The sequence below is a fragment of the Seriola aureovittata genome, chromosome 6 (genome assembly GCF_021018895.1).
Source record: "Seriola aureovittata isolate HTS-2021-v1 ecotype China chromosome 6, ASM2101889v1, whole genome shotgun sequence".
NCBI classification, from domain to species: Eukaryota; Metazoa; Chordata; class Actinopteri; order Carangiformes; family Carangidae; genus Seriola; species Seriola aureovittata.
The window spans coordinates 16,454,127-16,474,317 of record NC_079369.1 but is presented as its reverse complement, the minus strand read 5'-3'; the positions used below and the strand labels follow the sequence as shown (position 1 = coordinate 16,474,317).

General features: G+C 39.4%; 1 protein-coding gene across 1 annotated transcript; it reads left to right on the top strand.

Annotated features, from left to right (window-relative positions):
- Window positions 1-602: 602 nt before the first annotated feature.
- Window positions 603-19,655, top strand: kif14 (kinesin family member 14). The gene is made up of 29 exons (XM_056377725.1): window positions 603-1,879; window positions 2,367-2,621; window positions 2,780-2,867; window positions 2,993-3,091; window positions 3,400-3,452; window positions 3,554-3,584; window positions 3,893-4,000; window positions 4,169-4,285; window positions 4,621-4,739; window positions 5,081-5,253; window positions 6,811-6,958; window positions 7,327-7,390; window positions 7,559-7,743; window positions 8,056-8,158; window positions 8,351-8,508; window positions 8,622-8,769; window positions 8,956-9,102; window positions 9,705-9,837; window positions 10,537-10,630; window positions 10,767-10,908; window positions 11,778-11,884; window positions 12,980-13,080; window positions 13,222-13,452; window positions 13,773-13,960; window positions 14,469-14,621; window positions 15,472-15,594; window positions 15,812-15,886; window positions 17,673-17,823; window positions 18,464-19,655. Exons 1-29 carry the CDS (start codon window positions 816-818, stop codon window positions 18,829-18,831), a joined length of 4,926 nt encoding a protein of 1,641 aa, XP_056233700.1. The 5' UTR covers window positions 603-815; the 3' UTR covers window positions 18,832-19,655.
- Window positions 19,656-20,191: the final 536 nt, after the last annotated feature.

The following is a 20,191-nucleotide window of genomic DNA, read 5'->3' as shown; positions in this document are numbered from 1 at the left end:
CAAAACCACTCTTTTAGTCTGGGTGTTTTGTGTCATATGAAGATGAGCCTCTCAGATGTTTTTGCCCAGGGGCCCATTGTCTCGTAACCTCTCCGTATGTAGTTTACCATGATCTTTGAGGACTGTGATCAGCTTTGCCCCTGGAGGCCAAGAGAAAGCAGAACTTTTCTTAATTTTAAAGTTTATGTCACCTACTATACCAGTCCTAAACACTTCACTGAGTGTATTGACAAAGATTTGGAGTTTGTGAAGTTTTTAAAACCATATTTCACAGTATTCCTCAGCAGATGGAGTTTGAGAGATTTCAGTTTTTGTTTAAACTGTGGAGCTTACGTCACCTTTCTAACGGCAGAGCGTTAATTTTAGAATGGAAAACATGAGTAGCACTATTGTTGATTACAGTTAACAGTTTATACCAAGAGTGTTTTTGGATACACAACGATATAACCTTGATTATGCTGCCACCCAGCGTCAGTCTCGGGTACTCGTATATCTTAACCATGGGGTGACGTAACACTTTCCGAGAATTTAGCCAATCAGCTGTCACTGACGCAGTCGATTTGAAATTGAAGCGGGCGAAGGCGGAAGAGGGGATAATTATAAACAACAGTAGCTCTGTTAGCTTGGACACAGCTTATATTTTATTCACATGCATTTATTTTCACCTTTAACTGATATGGGGAGTTGTAGTTGCGTTCGTTTTACACGTGTTTCATGTCGTGTAGTGTTGTAGTTGCCCAAGTGGAATTATCGTTTGCGTACTTAGCTAACCCGTAAATTCAACTTAACGTTTTTGTTTTTAGCAGCCGGCAGCCATGTCGTTATTTAGTGTACAAGCGAGGAAACATACTGCTTATTATGACCATCTAATGTCAACGACATCGTCCAGGACACCGGGCAGAGAGCGCCTGGCAGAGCGAAAAGCAACAGACACAACACTCGGGAAAAGTGAGATAACATCTGAAGCCTCTGCGTGTGAAGACAACGGGTCATCTGATAAAAGCCGACAGGTTAACAGGACTTATGTCATCTCTGCGCTTTCAAAAAGTGGCAGCGGGCAGCAGACTCCTTACCGTGGCCGACTCACCCTGCAGAGGCGGTCAAGGAGAAAGACCGGGGCTGAAACAGCGGAGAAAACCATAGCTGAAAGCAGCCAGAATACCACACCAGCTCCGGAGAAGAGACTAACCCTGCAGCGCAGGACCAGGACTCCGTCCATGGATAAAAGTGCACAGGGGCAGCGTGGGGTCAGCGGTACTGGCCTGCAGCAAACGCCAAAAGTCCTCAGTGAACCTAATGGTAGAGCTCCTAGTTTATTCAGGTCTATGAGTTTAAGAGAAGCAACCTCTAAGAGCAGAGCCAGAGAAACTGCTGCTCATGTGGAAACCCAGGGGAGGTTAGCGCACAGCAAGACACCTTCCACTTCTTCTTCATCCACAATTAGGCAACTAGAGGACCAGGCCCATACCTTTAAAACCCCCGACAAAAAGACCCCGTTTGAGAAAATCGCAGCCAAGAGGGACGTGTTCGAGAGGCTGGCAGGGAAAGAAGCCCCTAAACTAGTTGCAGTCAAGTCCGCAAGTCTAGAAAGGCCTAAATCCCGAGTACAGCAAGCTGAAGACAATAAACCTGTCCCAACTCCTCGAGTCAGCAAGGCGTCAGCAGGTGTGCACAAGCCAAACGCTGCGCAGCAGGTGAGGAAGACAGCCACTTCAAGCCAAAAGGGGGATGTGACCCAGCCCAGGACCTGCACTCCTGCTCCAGCACCTACTGAGAAGACACTGTCTCGTCCCAGTGAGGCTCTGAAGCAGCAGGATTCATTTAAGATGGAAAATAGCGCAGTGACTGTGGCTGTCCGTGTCCGCCCTTTCAATGCCAGGTATGTAATGCAATGCTCGCCTTAACTGATGTGATATCTGTCAGCTGGTTAGGGAGTGGGTCTACAAAAGTTACTGCTGACTCCAATAATGATGAACCATGGTACAGTTTAATCAGATCTTGAGTGACTAAACTGATTTTCCAGTGTTTCCTTGACATGCAAAGACAGTGAATTTTATTATGTCTTAGAAGTTTTGGTAAAGCTGACAAATGTAACATCATATAGGATTATGAAAATGTATTATTGAGAATTTTCTGCTTTTTATGCCTTTTGTGATAGTAAATGTAATGAAATAATTTTTAAAAATATATTCTTTAGGGCTTTGGATTTTTGGTTAGAGAAAACAAGCAATCTGTATGGGAATTTTCTGACCTGAAAAATGACCATCAAACCACCAAGCAACAAAAATTTACATTTTTAGCTTATGGAAGTGTTCAGATATAAGTTTTCTGAAATAATGTGTTTGAATATTTCTGCTCTGGTTTAGGGAGAAGGCAGAGAAGCCATTGCAGGTCATTTTCATGAATGACCAGGAGACTGTTGTCCAACATCCGGAGTCCAAACAGAGCTACTCCTTCATCTATGACTTCTCTTTCTGCTCGGTGAATGAGAGTGACCCCACCTTTGCCAGCCAGCAGACGGTGTATGAGACCCTGGCCAAACCTCTGCTACTGAGGGCCTTTGAAGGATTCAACACCTGTCTGTTTGCTTATGGCCAAACAGGCTCAGGGAAGTCATACACGTAAGTATTTTTATTTTTAGTTTATTACAGTCATCCTTTCCAATTGAATCACTTTCCTCTCATCTCCTCACATCTTTTGGTCTTAAAAATGCAAGTTGTTTTTGAAATTACAATATATCAGCTGCCAATTTGACTTTTTTTAAATTGTTGTTTTGCAGGATGATGGGCTTTGGAGAAGAGGCAGGAGTTATCCCACGTTTCTGCCGTGAACTTTTTTCTAGATTGGCCTCCATGGAAAATAAAGAGGTAAAACATCACATAGAAGAATTTTATTTTTATTTTTATAAGGCAGTTTTACTTTAAAAATCTAGAGGTTGTGTATAACACTTATATGACTCATCAAATGACCCATTTGGCTTGTTATATTTCAGGTGAAATGCCATGTAGAGATGAGCTACTTTGAAGTGTACAATGAGAAGATCCATGATCTCCTTGTCACCAGGGATGAGCCTAACCAAAGGAGGATGCCAGTAAGTAGTTTACAGATGACTGAAATACATTTCATAAACCAGTGAAGTAATGGTAATGTTTTATTGTGACACATAACCCATCCTAAATTTAAGATTTTATTGTAAAACTGTTGCTGGGAGTTAGGAAAATTGGCTGATACCTATTCAGATAAATCAGTATGCTGTCCAGCTTAGAATGGAAAGACTTTCCTGTCTATCAAGATAGAATAAAACATCTACTTGATAATATATCTTATTTCTGAGATGCATATGAAGTATAATAACCTATGAATCCATCAAGATAAAACCCAGTTGATTTGTGTTTCCAGCTGAGGGTGAGGGAACATCCAGTCCATGGTCCCTATGTCGCTGAGCTTTCTACGTAAGAAAATCCTTTCTTTCATTGGCCTCCAATAAAGGCCAAAAGAACATTCTTGAATGATGTGATTTGCAGAATTGCTCACTTTTTTCATTTCCTTACAGGAATGTTGTGAGTTCCTACAATGACATTCAGGTAGGTTGAAACTGCAGTCAAGATAGTTTCTTCCTTCAGCTCCTTGGCCTTTCGTTGATGCTCTTTTGAACAACTTTGAATGATTGAGCAAGTCAAGATTCAGTGTTGGGTAGATTTAGAGGCCACGATGAAGTACAGACATCCTGTTTGACTGAATCATAATGTCTTGAATGTACAGTGCAGGCACAACATGGAGATAAGTGCTGAGCTTCAAATATACTGTGTATCCAAGGGGTAACATGGTAAGAAAATAATGCTGCCTATATCACATGAGAGATTCAGTTATGATTCACACTGTTCTGGTTTAGGGATGGCTGGAGCTGGGCAACAAGCAGAGAGCCACAGCAGCTACAGGAATGAATGACAAGAGCTCCAGATCTCACTCTGTCTTCACCCTGGTTATGACCCAGACCAAGGTATGGCCTCTTGACTTAACTGTATCATTAGCAAACACAAACATGATGTCTGACATATTTTATATAATTACAATGAATTCTTCAGAGATACAGAGACTTGGGCTGTCATGTGTTTTAGTCAAGTGTTACACATCTAGTCATCTAATCATCTGTGTGTGTTGTGCACAGACAGAGTTTGTGGAGGATGAGGAACATGACCACAGTATCACCAGCAGGATCAACCTGGTGGACTTGGCAGGCAGTGAACGCTGTAACTCAGCCCAGACAAGTGGAGACCGATTCAGGGTACATGCACATAAACACACACACCCTGGTTATTGCTGCTCATACATAGAATTGACTTTTCTGCATTTCATATCCATTGTTAATTGGATATCTGTATTTTTTCCTTTTCTCAGATAGTATATGCAAATACCACAAGCAAATGATATTTGCTTCTAGGTATTTGTCATTATAAAAATTCACTTTGGGCCCTGTTATTCATGAGGGCCAATTTAATTATATTGCAGACTCAAATGAATGTTCTTATAGTAAGTTGAGGTTATGTCCAGCATTGCTTTTTTGTAACCGTATTTGCATGTACCCTAATTCAAAACAAGGCATTTCCTGTATCATTATAGGAGGGTGCTAGCATCAACAAATCCCTGCTTACCCTTGGAAAGGTCATCTCTGCCCTGTCTGAACAGGCACTGACCAGGAAGAAGGTCTTCATACCGTACAGAGAGTCTGTCCTCACATGGTGAGAGTTCAGTATGCTTGTACACATATAGCTGTTGTAGAATACAATGTTTACTTTTTTGTAAGCTCTCCTTATTAGTTTTATTTTTCAAATTAAGAAACATGAAGTTAACAAAGGTTGTCCACAGTTTCACACAGTGTACTAAAGTTGTGTGTGGTATATACACATCAAACACAGATTTCTAGGAATAAGAATACATTAACTGATTAATTAATCAAATTCATCATTAATCAATTCAATTTTAATCGAAACTTTTTCTAACCCACAGCCACTGTGCAGATCTCTGACCCAATGAGCATTTCCAACTTAGGAGCATGATCCTCACTTTTTTTCCTCCGCAGGCTGTTAAAAGAAAGTCTTGGAGGTAACTCCAAGACGGCTATGATCGCCACACTGAGCCCGGCAGGCAGCAATGTGGAGGAAAGCCTAAGCACTCTGCGCTATGCCCAGCAGGCCCGAACAATCATTAATGTGGCCAAGGTCAATGAGGACACCAGCGCCAAGCTCATCAGAGGTCAGACACTCAAAACTCAAAGCTCAATTGAACTAACTGCAAAAAGCTTCTTAAACCTGTCTATTTATACAGTATTTTAACGTGTCTAAACCTAAATTGTAGTAAAAGTTAATAGTTTCATTATGTTTTATCAGTATGTTTGTGAACCCGTTCGTACATGCCTGACCCCCTTAATGTGAGTATGAGATTTAAAAAAAGATGGATGTGACCTCTGTGACTACAACAGAAGGGAACGTGGAATAAGATTAACAGCTTTCTCCATTGAGAAAACAATTTTGATGTCAAAAAAGGTTCTTTCACCTGTGCACATTCATGGACAGTAGGGCATCTTTCTTCTTTTTTGAACCTGAACATCTGCCATTTCACACAAACAGCAAACACCTGCATGTCCTTATTCACAAGGAAAACCAAAGATGGCTTTTCTGTGCACAGACTCCTGTTATCACAGGTGTGAACAGTATTTGTGCAATGGAAGACCCTCACAGCACAAAGTCAAGTTTTAAAACCACGGAGGGTACTTCTTAACAATTCCAGTATCATCAGTAACTTAATCACATGCATATACATAAACTCAATCACACTGTTATCCATTCTCAGTCTTGCTTTCATCTGCTTTGTTTCTGTCTCACTGTCTCTGTCTGTATATCTTTCTCTTTCTTTTACATGTGCATGTCTGTCTTACTACTCGTGTCTTGCTCTTGATCTTCTCTCTCCTTCTCTCCCATATACCGCCCTGTCTGCCCATCTATCCATCACCAACTTATGTACTACCCGGTTCAATTAAGGCTTGGCCCTAACCTTGCCTCCAGGCCATATTTATGCACTGTCAGCTGCACATGGCGGCTAACTGTCATGCAAGTATTATTTTTCATGAGATGATTGTGCTGCTGTTTGAGGTTTTTAGCACTAAGGGGAGCTCTTGCTGTGGTTTTCTCTCAAAGTGGATATGACTTTAACATTACAAATCAGGTCAATGCTGCTCAGTAAATTGTTATCAATAACTCAAAATGTTGGCCAGATCTTTAACAGAGGCCACAGAAATGTTCAGATTTTGTGAAAGCCAGACCTTAAAACACATTGTCAGGACTTTTATGTAACTCCCTGCAATTTTATATTGACTGGTATTCATCTAATTTTATATCTGTTCAAAACTGCTACACATAATTTAGCGACATGAAGTATTTGGACTAGGGCTGAACAATATGCCAAAACAATCATCTGCGATTATTTTGACAGATATTATGATTGCGATATGAGTCTTAATTTTATTGGGAATTTTTTTATTTCATTTTCACTGGAAAAAATAAAAAATATACATGATAATGTGATTTTTGCTGGGTTCTGTCCTAAACAGGCATGTTCCCTTACGTCTGCAGAGCATGATTTGTAGGCTGGGGCATCTCTGTAACACCTCAATGTATGTTGTGATACATTTTACCTTAATCAAAAGATTGCAGCTCATGCAATTTGGATATTTCCTTATGCCATTTTGCGATTTTGATGATATTTCAATTAATTGATCAGCCTTATTTTAAACAAACTTTGTGTGTGTTTCAGAGCTGAAGGCGGAGGTGGAAAAGCTGCGAGCGGCCCAGACGAGCTCCCAGGGAATTGAACCAGAGAGGGTCAGGCTGTTCCAGCAGGAGATTGTTGCCCTGAGAAACAAACTCTGTCAGCAAGAGAGAGAAATGGTCGAGGCCAACCGGTCAGCATCACTGCAATCATAATAAATTTATTAATTTTATTCATTTGACGCACCACACCCGGTGATTATCATTCTCATTTTTTAGGGGATCATAGTGAAAGCTGTAGTGGATTTTCCACGCTTTAGAAAAACCTATTAGCAAGTAGTTCTTCATATTCCTTGTTATATCATGAATGTGCTGATATTATTTTACATTCTATTTCTATTTCTGCTTGTGTCACATTAGTAATATTTTTGCATCAATGTACATATGATTACATATGTATCTTTGCATATATACAAAGACTAAATTCAGATTTGTTTTTTCTGTACAGGGGATTTTATGCTTTTGTTTTGCTTTACCGTTTTCTTTTTATATTTTCTGACAGGGCATGGAGAGAGAAACTGGAACAAGCTGAAATACGCAAACGTGAGGAGACCAAAGAGTTGCAGGTAATTTGTTCTGAACAGAACATTTATGTCTTATTTATTCTTTAACTTCTTGTATATAGTAAACTTACCTTCATTTAAGTGCCATGGCTCTCATCCACACTTTGCAACAGTGCAATAATTGTCAAAGTAATAAACTGAAGAAATGTTCTTGCTCTTGTGTGGTCTCAGAAAGCAGGTGTGACGTTCAAAGTGGACAATCGCCTTCCCAACCTGGTGAACCTGAACGAAGATCCTCAGCTGTCTGAGATGCTTCTCTACATGATAAAAGAGGGTAAAACCACAGTTGGCAAGCTCAAGTCTGATTCCAGCCATGACATTCAGCTGACTGGAGCCCTCATTGCGGACCAGCACTGGTGAGAAAGTATTGCTGTTGTGAAAACAGTGGTGTTTTGATGAGTTGAATAAATAGTGTGTTTAGAGTCTTTACAGTTGTACACGTGAGAAGTGTACCTATGCAGTAAGGAAAAGAATCACTGTGTCTATGTAAAAGTTAAATAAGCCACTACTCATAAAAAAAGATCTTAAAATTAGCTTTACATAAATAACAGAAATAACAGAACAGAAATTCTGAATTATTTTAAAATGTTTGGCCATTATGGTTAATAGCCTATGTTAATTTTCAATTTAAATTATGTGTTTTTTTTTTTATTTCTTTATTTTCATAGTGTCATAACCAGCATCCATGGTACTATCAGCATCACTCCCATGGAAAGTGCCAAGACCTTTGTTAATGGGAACCTCATCTCAGATTCCACTGTCCTACATCATGTAAGTAGATCAGAAAGATCTTCTACCTTTTCTAAAAGTTAAGCTTTGCCTTATACTATGAGGTTACTCAAATTTGGGCAATAACTTTCTTTTTACATGTTTTAAGTCAAACATATAATCAGCTGGTTTCACCAAAGTGTTTCACAAATGTATTTCACTCTCCCCATCTATGTTTGTGTATCTGGCTTCCAGGGTGACAGGGTGATTCTGGGTGGAGACCACTACTTCCGCTTCAACCATCCAGCAGAGGTGCAGTCTGGGATGCGGGTATCTTGTTGGACAGGCGCAGGCGATGGACACAAAGATTTCGAATTTGCCAAAAATGAGCTACTTGCAGCTCAAAGAGCTCAGTGAGTTAAAAAAGACCAGATTAAAAAAAACTAAAAAACACAGGGCAACATTTTTATGTGCAGACTAAAAATTAAAGTAAGACTTCCCCTAAAGCCATTTTTGTGTGTCGCAGGCTAGAGGCAGAAATTGAAGAAGCCCATCTGAAGGCGAAAGAGGAGATGATGCAGGGAATCCAGATGGCAAAGGAGGTGGCTCAGAAGGAGTTATATGATCAGAAGGCTCTTTATGAGGACAGGATCCGTGTCCTGGAGAGAGAGCTGGTACATAACACTACAATCACATATTGAAATAAATAAGCATACAGTATATTCTTAAACCTTGTGTACTAGATTGCATTATTACAGTGACATCGGATAGTTCTTGTCATGTATAATCTTACGTATATCCTCAAAGCCTCTCAAATTGTGCAACCACTATTTAGTAATGCCAAAATATAATTTCTTTAGACAGAGGAGAATCAGCGGAAACATCAACAGGAGTTAGACCAGCAGAGGGTGGCCACTCAAATGGCAGAGCTGAAGATGGCCAAGCTGGAGCTGGAACAGGAGGTGGACACACACAAGAAACGCCTCCGCCTGCACATGGAGTCCCAGGTCAGGACACAGACCAACGCCTGGGAATGTTAAATTTCCTCTTCACTTGACTTGACTATTTTAAGTTCTTGGAAAGTTGTCCTTGTGCCGGACAGGATTTGTTCCGTCATAAAAAGTTTACTTGCTCCATCCCACTGTCAATGTCCAATGTCCTTTTCAAAATATTTGAATATTGACAATTTTAGAGCTCTCAATTATTGATCTTACACTAGTGAGCTAAACCCCTTTTGAAAGAGACTGTGCCCTACTAGCTACTAACAATTTGGCCTGAAGTCCGAGATCCAAGCTAGTGGGTAGTAGAGCTGCAGTATCTAAGAAAAGAGAAATAACAGATCTTATTTCAGTTAGTTTTCTGTATTTTTCCCTCTTGATCCTCAGACCTCACTCTACAGGAGATCATCTCCTTCATTTGCTCATTCTCGTGATTTCTGATCATCTAAAACAAGCTTGAGAAGCTCAAGCAAATATGCTGACACCAGGTTTTATGTTTAACTGATGGGCCATTTGGGATGTGTTTTGAGTCGTGGCAGAGCTTGGCTTTAGGCATAATGTTCTGGCCTGGTGGTTTTTAATGTTGTGTACATTACCATGATTCACTCCAGGCGATGGAGGAACACCGTGTGTGTCAAGCAAAGATTGTTGACGCCCTGGAGGCAGAGAAGAGAAAGATCAGCAAAGAGCTGGAGGAGATGCAAAAGAAAAGAGCTTTAAGGGAAAACCACACTTCACGAAATGGTAAGATCTTTCAAGTCTCAACCACATACTGGAATTAGGAACTATAGCGACAATATACACCAATATTATTATTATTATTATTGTTATTATTATTATTATTATTATTATTATTATTATTATTATTATTATTACACCATATATTGGAGCTCTAAATGAGTGGAATATGTCCTTTTAAGCAAGAAACATTAGAATAGAGTGTTGGCAAGTCCAGATATAAATATTTGAAAGAACATCAGTTGAATAGGTGGACGGAGGTAGTGAGGCTATAGAACATAAGTAATTTAGCAGTTTGTAGTGAGGTGGTAAACCGCTTTCATGGTCATTGGTTAATCTACAATAAAACTAAACAATGCAAAGTAAGAATTTCAGTCTCACTAAACTGCATTATTATTATTTATTGAATTGACTATAAATAGAAATTTCAATAGAAATATCTTCCATGGAAACAGGAAAATGTATATTTGTAAATTTCTTTTCCCACTCCTCTACTGTTCTCCGCTGTGCTGACGTATCCCTACAATACAGTATTTGTGTCACTCTCTCAGGCCAATGATGAACAATATTGCTGTTTGTACTCGGTAACCTATATAAGAGTATTTGAATTTTTCTAGTATGGTGAACCCCTTTCTTCTAGTAATATCAAATCAGGCTCAGGGCTGTTGGTTGTGGTGTAGTTAATGTGTCATTTCTGTATTGCAGTCTCTCCACAGTGGGATGCCATGAAGTTGTCCTTGATGATTGAGGAAGCCAATAAGATTAGTGCTAAACTGAAGAAAAATACAGTCTTCAGCAGGTATTGAAAATGTTGATGTGATTGAGTTGTGTCTTATTTTATTGCAAGACTTTCCCTCAATTACAGTATTATTTCAAGCTTGATATTATCAATACAGTCATATTTTTTATCATCCCATGACTCTCCTCTGTTGTAGACATGAAAGCCTTGACAATGAGAATATGGAGCAAGGTGATTTGCTACAGGTGCGGGTTCAAAACACAAAGCTGGGGATCTCCACGTTCTGGACCTTGGACAAGTTCCAAAACAACATGGCTGCCATGAGGGAACTCGAACAGGTTCGTCTTAAAACCCTCATCTTGTTTTTGATTTTATGATTTTTTTTCATGTCTTAAAAGACATTAAGAACAATCTGACATATGACTAATTAAAACTGAACAGATATTTTACAAATAGAGTTTTTTTTATGATTTTAAGCAAATTATAAATAAGCATGAACTTGGGGCTACAGATTTGCAGTGGTAAGATCTCCTCCGTCAGAAGAGCAAAGGCAATGGGAACATGTTTTTTTTTGCGTGGTTTACCAGTTTTCCGCACCTGTCCAAACACATTTAGATCACATGAACTGGTAACTAGGTGTGAGTTGTGAATATCTTGGCCTTGTCCTAGGCTTTTGACTTGTCCAGGGTGTTTCCTAGTCTTTCGGCAAATTTTCGTAGATTAGCTTTAGTAGCCCCTGATCGTTATTAAGAGTAAGTATGGATTAATATGTAACAAACTATTTTTATGGCATTTTATTGGACAGTATTATAGGATCTTGTGTATAGAATCAGAATAATTATAGGTTTAGTAAAATCAGAAACCTATTTACACCCTTAAAGGTCTCATAATGATGCAATGAGTAGACTAATGATGAAGCTGATAAACTATCATCAACTACCAAGGACCAGTACTCCAATAAGCTGATGGATGATGTCTGTTGAATGAAGCATATTCGGTCAGCCAGCCTATCTCTTCCTCATTCTGCATATTCCATCCAACATCAGCTCAAGTGCAATTGCCAATTTCCCAGGTGTTTGACCTTATTTAAAGTGCAGAATGGGCTGTTTTATGCCTGACAGAGGGATGCTGCATCACTTTGCCGTGCTCTTCTCATTAAGTTGAGTAAATGAGACTGGTCATGTCTGCAATAGTTTAATCTCCGCAGGGGGATTCCACTTCTAAAGATGACGATGTGTTTTATGCCCCCGATGATGAGTGGGAGCAAGATATATCGGCCTCCTCTACTTCTACCTCCTCCTTCTCACGCCGAAGGTAATTATCCAGCTCTTCCTCTCTCCTCCTATCCGTCAATACCCCATCCCAGCACCTTACATTTACATTAGATAAAAAAATTGTTCAGAAACACCTATAGCATGTTGCTGAGGTACTGTACGTCACCGGACTATCTCTTAGCCCACTTTACTATCTTTCAACGATGCCTAGGGCTTGGATAGAAAATCGTTTTGCCTTATAGCCTGTGAGTCTTAATTCCACAGCCCTTGTGCTCACCTTTTAATGTGAACAATATGTCAGGCAAATGAATGTGTATGGAAAGTTGAAAGGTATGTGTAAGGAACTCAGAAAATCACTTTTTTTAGACAGTTTGGAAGATTTTGGTTATTTTTACAAAGTCTTCATACTTCCATCAATGTGATTTCCAACCTGTCAACAGAGAATTTCCCTCTGTATTCTTTTTCCTCTGTTTATTAATTTAATTTCCACAAAGGCCAGGCCAAGGGGTTTAGAAAGGGAAAGGGCACTAAGTCCTTGTGTTTTTCACTCTTGAACACTTAACCCAAACACACAGAGCACCTGTGGTACATGCAGATCCCCAACATTTTCCCCTCACATTGTTGTTATTCTTGTGAAGCATGTTTATGGTGCTTCTGGTGGTGCCTGAACTACAAGAAGACCTAGCCAAATCAAACATGGCACCGGATCTGTGGTGCCTTCTTACTTTTTCTCTCTCTGACTCTGTTAAACTCATGTTTAAGCCTCGTGGCCACAGTAATAGCTGTTTATTGACCTTTCCACCTCTAGATTGTTCGTAATAATTTTATTCTCCTGCGGAACTCCATTTAACCCTTTTTACACATGAGTTTAACCTGCATCCTAGCAAAAAAACACTTTCAAAATCGGATTACTTTAATCATGTCCAAAGCCTGTCAAAGATGCCTACATTTAATAAGGGCAAATGCCAGACAGTGAATGAATTATAGAAATAAGACGTACCAAATTCACTCTCAGTATAGCGGAGGACCAAGTCATTGTGAATGAGAGCATCAACATGCATAAAAAGTGTGAGTGTAAATACAAAATCTTGGTAAGGTACTCAAAGGGTTTTGAATAAGGTTTGTTTGGAATCAGGAGCAGGAGTTTGTTGAAGGGCAGAAGAATCTCAGGGCGTCTATACGAGATCCGGGTACATCCAATTCAGAGCCTCCACAATGGCTCCTCCCAGTCTGCTGGTAAGGAACAGAACAAAATTACTTACTTACTAGTTTTTGCTTTTTGATTGAAACGAACATTCACAGTGACAAAGTGCTGTAAGAATGATATTTAATGAGGCCATCACTGCACACCCTATCTCTTCACTGTGTTTGTCCCAGGCTTAATGGGTGTTGCCAAACCTCCTTCCACCCATTCCAGCAGCACAGACTCTGCCCTGCCCAGCATCTGCAAGGAGCTGATTGGTCAATCAGTGGCCCGTCTGCGTGGTTGTACTGGGACAGAGGAGAGCGTGGTTGACAGGTTGGCCTCTGATCTGAACCTGATGTATGCGGCAGTCCAAACTATATCTGACCTGTATGACAGCATGGATGACAACAGTCAGGAAAACGGTGAGATTTAGCCTAATTTTTGTGTATAACAAGTGAGAAGAGGAGCAAACTGGTGGTACATTGAGTTCAATGGTAGTCAGTCGAAGTTAGTAGAGAGTTAACTTAGACAGGCCATGACTAGAAAAATCACATAGCATGTTATTTTTCTATGTAATTATCTGACGTTGCACAAAGAACATAGATAAAAATTGCTCATGTTTTTGGGGTGACATATCAATTCTTCCAGTCATTCAGGCCAAGGATTATCCTTTTCTTTGTTTTCTGATTTACTGTGTAGGTGTTTTTGAAACAAATTTTTACAAGGGATTTTTCTCCTGCAGTGTTTGTGTGTAACTTGGTGGCTCAGACTCAACTGGTCAAGGCCACCACAGCCATAGAGAGTGCAGTGTTTGTTACTACGCAGTGGTTGGCCAGCGTGAAACCCTCCTCTGGCCTGCCCTACACCATCGCTGAGGAACTCAAGAGCCAAGTCAAGAAGATGGGAGGATTCTTTCAGCTGCTCATTCAGGTAAACACAAAAATCACTAAACTGTAATAAAGGCCACATACTGACATTATATTGTGCATTTCATGGCACGTACAGGATATAAATGAGTTGAAAAGAGTACAAAATCTGAGCTGAAAAATGATTTTCAATTTAGAGTAGTTTGGGCAGGGGGTAGCTAATCAAAATGCAGAGCATTGATTGACGGGTCTTAGCTCTGAGCTGTTTGAGCTCTGTCTATGGAAATGGCCAAGCGGAGGGAATTCTCATCCTTGAGCCCCAAACAGAACATGAATATATGAAACGTAAATCTAAATTCCTTACCAGCCTCAGCACCTAAACACACAATTTTCCTCTCTCACTTCTGATTTTCCACATTCTCTAGTATTTTAATTTATTTACCGACCCCTCAGACTATGTGGACCACTTTGTTGGCTTGCTTACATTGATTCACTATTAAATCAATTTTAATTCAAGCTGTTAGTTTGTGCTGACTTGATGTTTACTGAAATGATAATTTTACCCCATCCAGGGTTGTGAATCCGAGATCACATCAATGGTGACGGAGGCACAGAGAAAGAGCAGTCAGTGCCTGGATGCAGCATTGCTTGCACTTGGCCATCTGGCGGCAGTGACATGCATGCCGCTGAATGCTATGGAGCTGGGTGCCCAGGCCACAGGCAAGGTAACACCACCATTAATACCACAGCAGCTACTATCTCTGGTAGGGCTCTGGGGTCCACTGTAATCAAGCCCCCACTCCACAATACTAGAGAATGGAATATTAGCTATGTGGATCTCAGAGCAAGGAAGATATTAGGAGGTGGGGGATTATATCTACGCATATTTGTATATGTTTTTTATTTTATTTTTTTTTTTACCCTTTCTAAAAAAACACTCAAAACAACCACAGGGTATATCATAAGCAGCGACAACCAGCATGACTGAACCAAACAAAGAAAGACTGCCAGAAACTCACCTACAGAAAATCCAATTTAAAAGATTCCCAATGCTGGAGATGGTTTGTCTGACAGGCGATCTTTGGGGAATGTAGTGTAAAAACACATCAGTGATCAGTGAGCACCAAAGATGTGTAGGCTGATATCAGATAATTACAGACATATACAGGGTAGATGCTGATCCATAAAAAAGTTTTCAAAGGTCTTTAATTTGTAAAATTTAAGGCCATAAAATTATGAAGTGTCTTGAAAGTTACATTGACCCACTGGATTTTATGTTACATATTCAAATAATTGTCAGTTTTTATTTGGTCAGACTGCCACATATATTCACAATATTCCCATATTAATGATGCTAAGCTAAAGACAGCCCCAAGGGTTTTCAGGGAGGAAGCCATATCATCTTTGTATAGCATTGTTCGTGCTATAGTTCTCATACTCTATCCTAAACCATCAGGGATATCTTGTTTGTCGTGTTTATTGTGTATTCTAGATTTCGTTGATTGATCAGAGAACTGCTATTAAAAATATAATAGAAATATGATTTATGTTATTATATGATTACATCTTTTTCAGCCATCAATGGCCATGTGTCTGCTGAAGGGGACAAATAAAGGCGTGCACTCTCTCTTAGAGGAGAGCCTCACCATCACCAGGGAAATGCTAAGAGAGGCGCAGCTGGCCTATCCCAGAAATCCAGTAAGAGATCATAATCATTTATTAAAAAATGCTGTGGCTTTTGGCCACCTCCCTGTTTCCTTTGTCACAGGGAAATGTTACTTTAGTCATCCCATCACACAAAGTTTGTCAAGATCAATTTTATAAACAGATTTTTGGTTACTAAGTTCCATGATTGTGTACATAAGTATTTTTTTAATAAGTTGCTGTCATTGATAACTGTCCCCTCTGCTTACAGGTCCTGCAGAGCCTAAAATCCAAGACACTTGATTTAGCACGTGCTCTTCAGAGCTACATGTATTGCCAGATTTCGGTGAGTTTCAACAACACAGCCAGCTACAAACTAAGAGCTATGGTAATATTGTAAGAAAGCTTCTGCACTCTTGAAGTCTTGAAGGTTTTATTAAATTTTAGAGAAACTACATCTTGATGTTTCTTACTATGTTACTTGGGTATTGATTGTGCTGCCCCCTGGAAATGTCATCAACAACTTCTTAGTGCTTTCCTGCCATACGATGCTTTCTTCATTTTCCTGGTGCTAATACTGCAAAAATCAGAGGGATTTTTTCTGTATGAATTACAGTGTTGTATTGTGGCATTCCTTTTGAGATGGGACTGACAAGTTTATTAGTTTGGTAATCACCTTTCTGACTTGGAATTATTATCTTGACAAATTCAAAAGGTTTTTAACTAACTAGAACACTACACTACAACAACAGATACATTTTATTGTCAGTCATAAGTTTGTGTGGAGGTGTAATATAAGAACAGCTTATTGGTATAATTATATATTAAAAACCATAACTCGCCTAAATAATTTATCACCCTTTACTGTTCCATGATGAATACTTAAATTTAAAAGTAATTTAATACTAGGTGAATTAATTACTAATGGTCAGAATGAAAGAATTTGATTAATGGTATTAGCTATCGGCTATCTGCAGCTTCATTACAAAACCTGCTGCTATTTGTTTGTATAGACCATGGCTGAAAGACAGAATACAAGCCCAGGCAGCAGAGCTTCCCTGGATATGTAAAGGTTAAAAAAAATCTTCCATCTTGACACAGGCTTAAAGGTTACAGATTAATACCTACTCCCACCGCAGCCCCGTTAAAGATGCCACTCAGCCTTTTATGGTTCCTATAAAGCTCAATGCTCTGTAGGCTTATCTCGCTGCAGTCGCCCCTTAACGTTAGTTTCAGGTAATGAATGTGTTGAATGAAGTGGCATCAGTCACAGCTAACAGGCTTGTTTGCTGTTATCTTAGTCACACAAACTAGCAGCTTTTTTTGTTAAAACCAATCACTGACACATATAGGCGCTGGGGCATTTTGCTACCCACTGGATTTGTAGTCAAATAAAGCTGAGTTACAGCTTGAAACAACTACTTTCATGACATTTTTGAATAAGTCATGTGAAACAGGACTACACGTATGCATGATTGTGGCTGTAAATGCATCTACAGTATCAAGAGGGTAGAGTGGATACTGTAGCAGACATTATCATTCATTCAGCTCTTCAGAAAGGAGGTAAACTACTTTTTTTTTTAAGATTAAGTAGTTTAAGAAGTTAAAATGTAGCTTAAAGATTGGACACACTGTGTTGGAGGAAATGGCATGATTCATTAGCATTTTCTTTTGTCAGTAGTGAACTGGGAAGGAGGCCATCAGGTTTATATCATAGGAAAGGATGCCATGGAAGCCCCATTCATTGAGTGACATAATTTACTACTATGTGGGTATTTGTGTCTTAGCATGTATCTGTATGATCCTTAAGTGGCATTAGGTTACATAAAGAATTGAACAAAAAGGTCCTTGGTTGAAAGAGGAGTTGGAGAATGTTAGGATAAGGCAATATGATGAGTAACAGTCACTCGGTCACTATTCATGTGCCAAGGATCTCAAGCACACTGATGCTACCGCAGAGCTACTCAGTGATTGACGGTCTAGTAGGTGTATTGTATAAAAGTATATATTCTCCATTGGTAGGTTATGTTGTGTATGCATGTGTCTTAGTTATGCAAATGTTGGTTGCATTACATTTGGAGCAGCTTATTTGCTCTATCTATATTATTTTTTGGGGGGGTGTTTTTAAACAGGAGAGAGAGTCTAATCCAGAGGAGGTGGAGGAAGGGGCGGAGGAGGTTTCAGCTTCCCATTTGAAGAAACTGAGAACAACAGCGACCAAGCTGTTCCAGCTGAACCAGGCCATCAGACAGCTGCATTCTTCTCTGTCTACCGCACTGCGAGGTGAAGCTTCTGACATATACAGATCCTTGGTGTTTAATTGAGATGTATCCAGAGTGACTTACACTGAAACATTCCAAAGTCACAAGCATTAGAAACTAACAGTATGTCTAAGGTCAAAGCTCTTCCAGCCTTTTGCCTTTCACCATTTCAGTTCATTAAGACAATTTTCTAAATGTACATTTACAGTACAATAAAACAGAAAGGCAAAATGCCAAGATAAGTAATACATTTTATTTCTTTTTTAGTTTTTTTTTTAAAAGAGCAAGTATGTTGCTGTTTATTTTACAGTATTGTGAACCAAGTTATGAAAGCTGTTGCTTGCTTTAAATTCTTTACCAGTTTATGAACTACTGAATTGCTTCATGCAATATTGCATCAGCGTGTATAATGAACTGTTGTGCTCTAACAGGTGTGGGTTTATTGGGTTTCATTAAACCTTTGCCTATGTCTCAGCCAATCAAAGCTTAAACTTGTTTTAATTATTGCCATGGTTTTGATGGTTGCTTGGCTGACAAAGTGGCTGACACGATGAAGGAATTTAGCATGACCAGCATAAACAAAAGCAGCCTCAGTCAAAATGTACCAGATTATTGTTGCTTTATGTGTCACTTCCCTTGCCTGACTGTCTTTCTCCTTCCAGGAAAAGATGGAGACTTAAGCAGCTGCAGAGAGCTGATCTCTTCGTCTGCCAAGGCTGTCAATGAGCTGCTCACTGGTCTCTCCAAGGAGGGAGCATTGATGCTGTCCTTACAACTTCCCTGTCTTCAGAGCGTCATGACTGCACGAGACGAGCTCCACTCTGCCCTGCAGTCCCTGTCCTCCCCCTGGAACGAACAAGGGGCAGGAGAGAGCAGAGGCTCTGCCGCTTCAGATAAGAGTATAGAAGATGAAGTCTTGACTAAAGGGAGTGCTACCACTCACACTGCTCTTAAAAATCGAGTTGTGAGTAAGATAGTGTACTCTCTCCCTCCAGGTGTGTCCTCCAAAGGCAGCCCGCACTGGGTTTAATTTGTACTTACACTATGTGTTATTCTTTATGATGTGCTCATATCATGTAGGATTTACTGTAAAAAATTAACTGCTGACATGGAGAGAACTTTGTGGGTACCTTTTTTTTTTTTTTTTTTCTCCAAGCAGCAAACATAGCTCAAGTCAGTTATATTCACACTTTAAATCAATACTGCTCACTACATGTTAGCATGTGTCACCTCTGATATGATGTAAATGCAATACTAATGTTGAGGGACTGGAGGTTTTCTTCTAAGTTTGGTAAGAATTTGCTTCTTTAAAGGTATTTTTGCATGGGGACAAAGACTTCGGTCACCAGAGTAGAGTTTAACAGAGTTATTCATGATGGATAAAAACAATAATGATAAGTATTTGTATGTACAGAAAATGTTCACTTGTGCTGGCGGCGGCGGGCCTTCTCTGTTGTACGATATTTTTCAGAGGCCACTAAATTATTCTATGTTGCATTTTTATTCATTCAAACATGCAAGAGTTCAACATGCAGTTGCTTTGTTAGTGTTTTGTAAACAACTTCCTCTCCATTTTTGTATGAAGACATGTTTTACTCACATTTGCATAAAGCTTTGCTCTTGCATGTTGTACGCATACTGTAACAATTTGCACTTAGGAGAGACTTGTATACTCAGGGTTTCTTCTTAATACATGTACTTTAACAAAGGATTGTTTTATGTCCTATTAGTCTTCTGTAACACTTGGTAAAAATTTGATATGTCAAAATAATATAGGAACTTGTACTACAGCAATTAATCATGTGGCTTGATTTGACAAGAACCTTATCATTTCATACTGTAGAGCACTGTTCACTAAACCATGGATGCTTGGTAAAGACTACTACTATGACAAGATTTTACTAGTGATTATATGTCAATTCGTACTGCAGTAAAGTCTGCACAAAGTGTGAGACATGTTAAATGTTTTTATCAAAACATTCATATACACATTCCCTAATTGGTCTAACTTTTTAGAGAACAAAATACTGAAATTTTATCTCAAGGCCACAGAGTTACAAATAATGTACATATTTACTTCTATTATATGTTGTCCGCTGAATTTACACCTGGTAAGATTTTATTTGTCTTTCTTGATTGTAGGTTGACAAAGCTGTTAACCCATCTTTTTACAGTCATATCACTGTGCTAATTTAAGGCATGTAAGATTGTGGTGTAATAATTGTCAGGGGACTGCCTGGTGGTCCCTGGACCCTATTTTGGGGAACTACTACATTAGCCTAAAAAGAACTTTTACGTGCTGGACTCCTTGTTAATAGACTTCAGCGTGCAACACCACTCACCTTTGATTTTTGGGGATTTTATGTCAAAAGTCACACACATTTGACTAT

Bases quoted from the DNA above. Each gene is read 5' to 3' on its own strand.
- kif14 (XM_056377725.1), top strand. From the start codon at position 816: ATGTCGTTATTTAGTGTACAAGCGAGGAAACATACTGCTTATTATGAC. The intron at 3,453-3,553 runs GTAAGAAAATCC...ATTTCCTTACAG, and splicing joins TATGTCGCTGAGCTTTCTAC to GAATGTTGTGAGTTCCTACA. The intron at 4,740-5,080 runs GTGAGAGTTCAG...TTTCCTCCGCAG, and splicing joins AGAGAGTCTGTCCTCACATG to GCTGTTAAAAGAAAGTCTTG.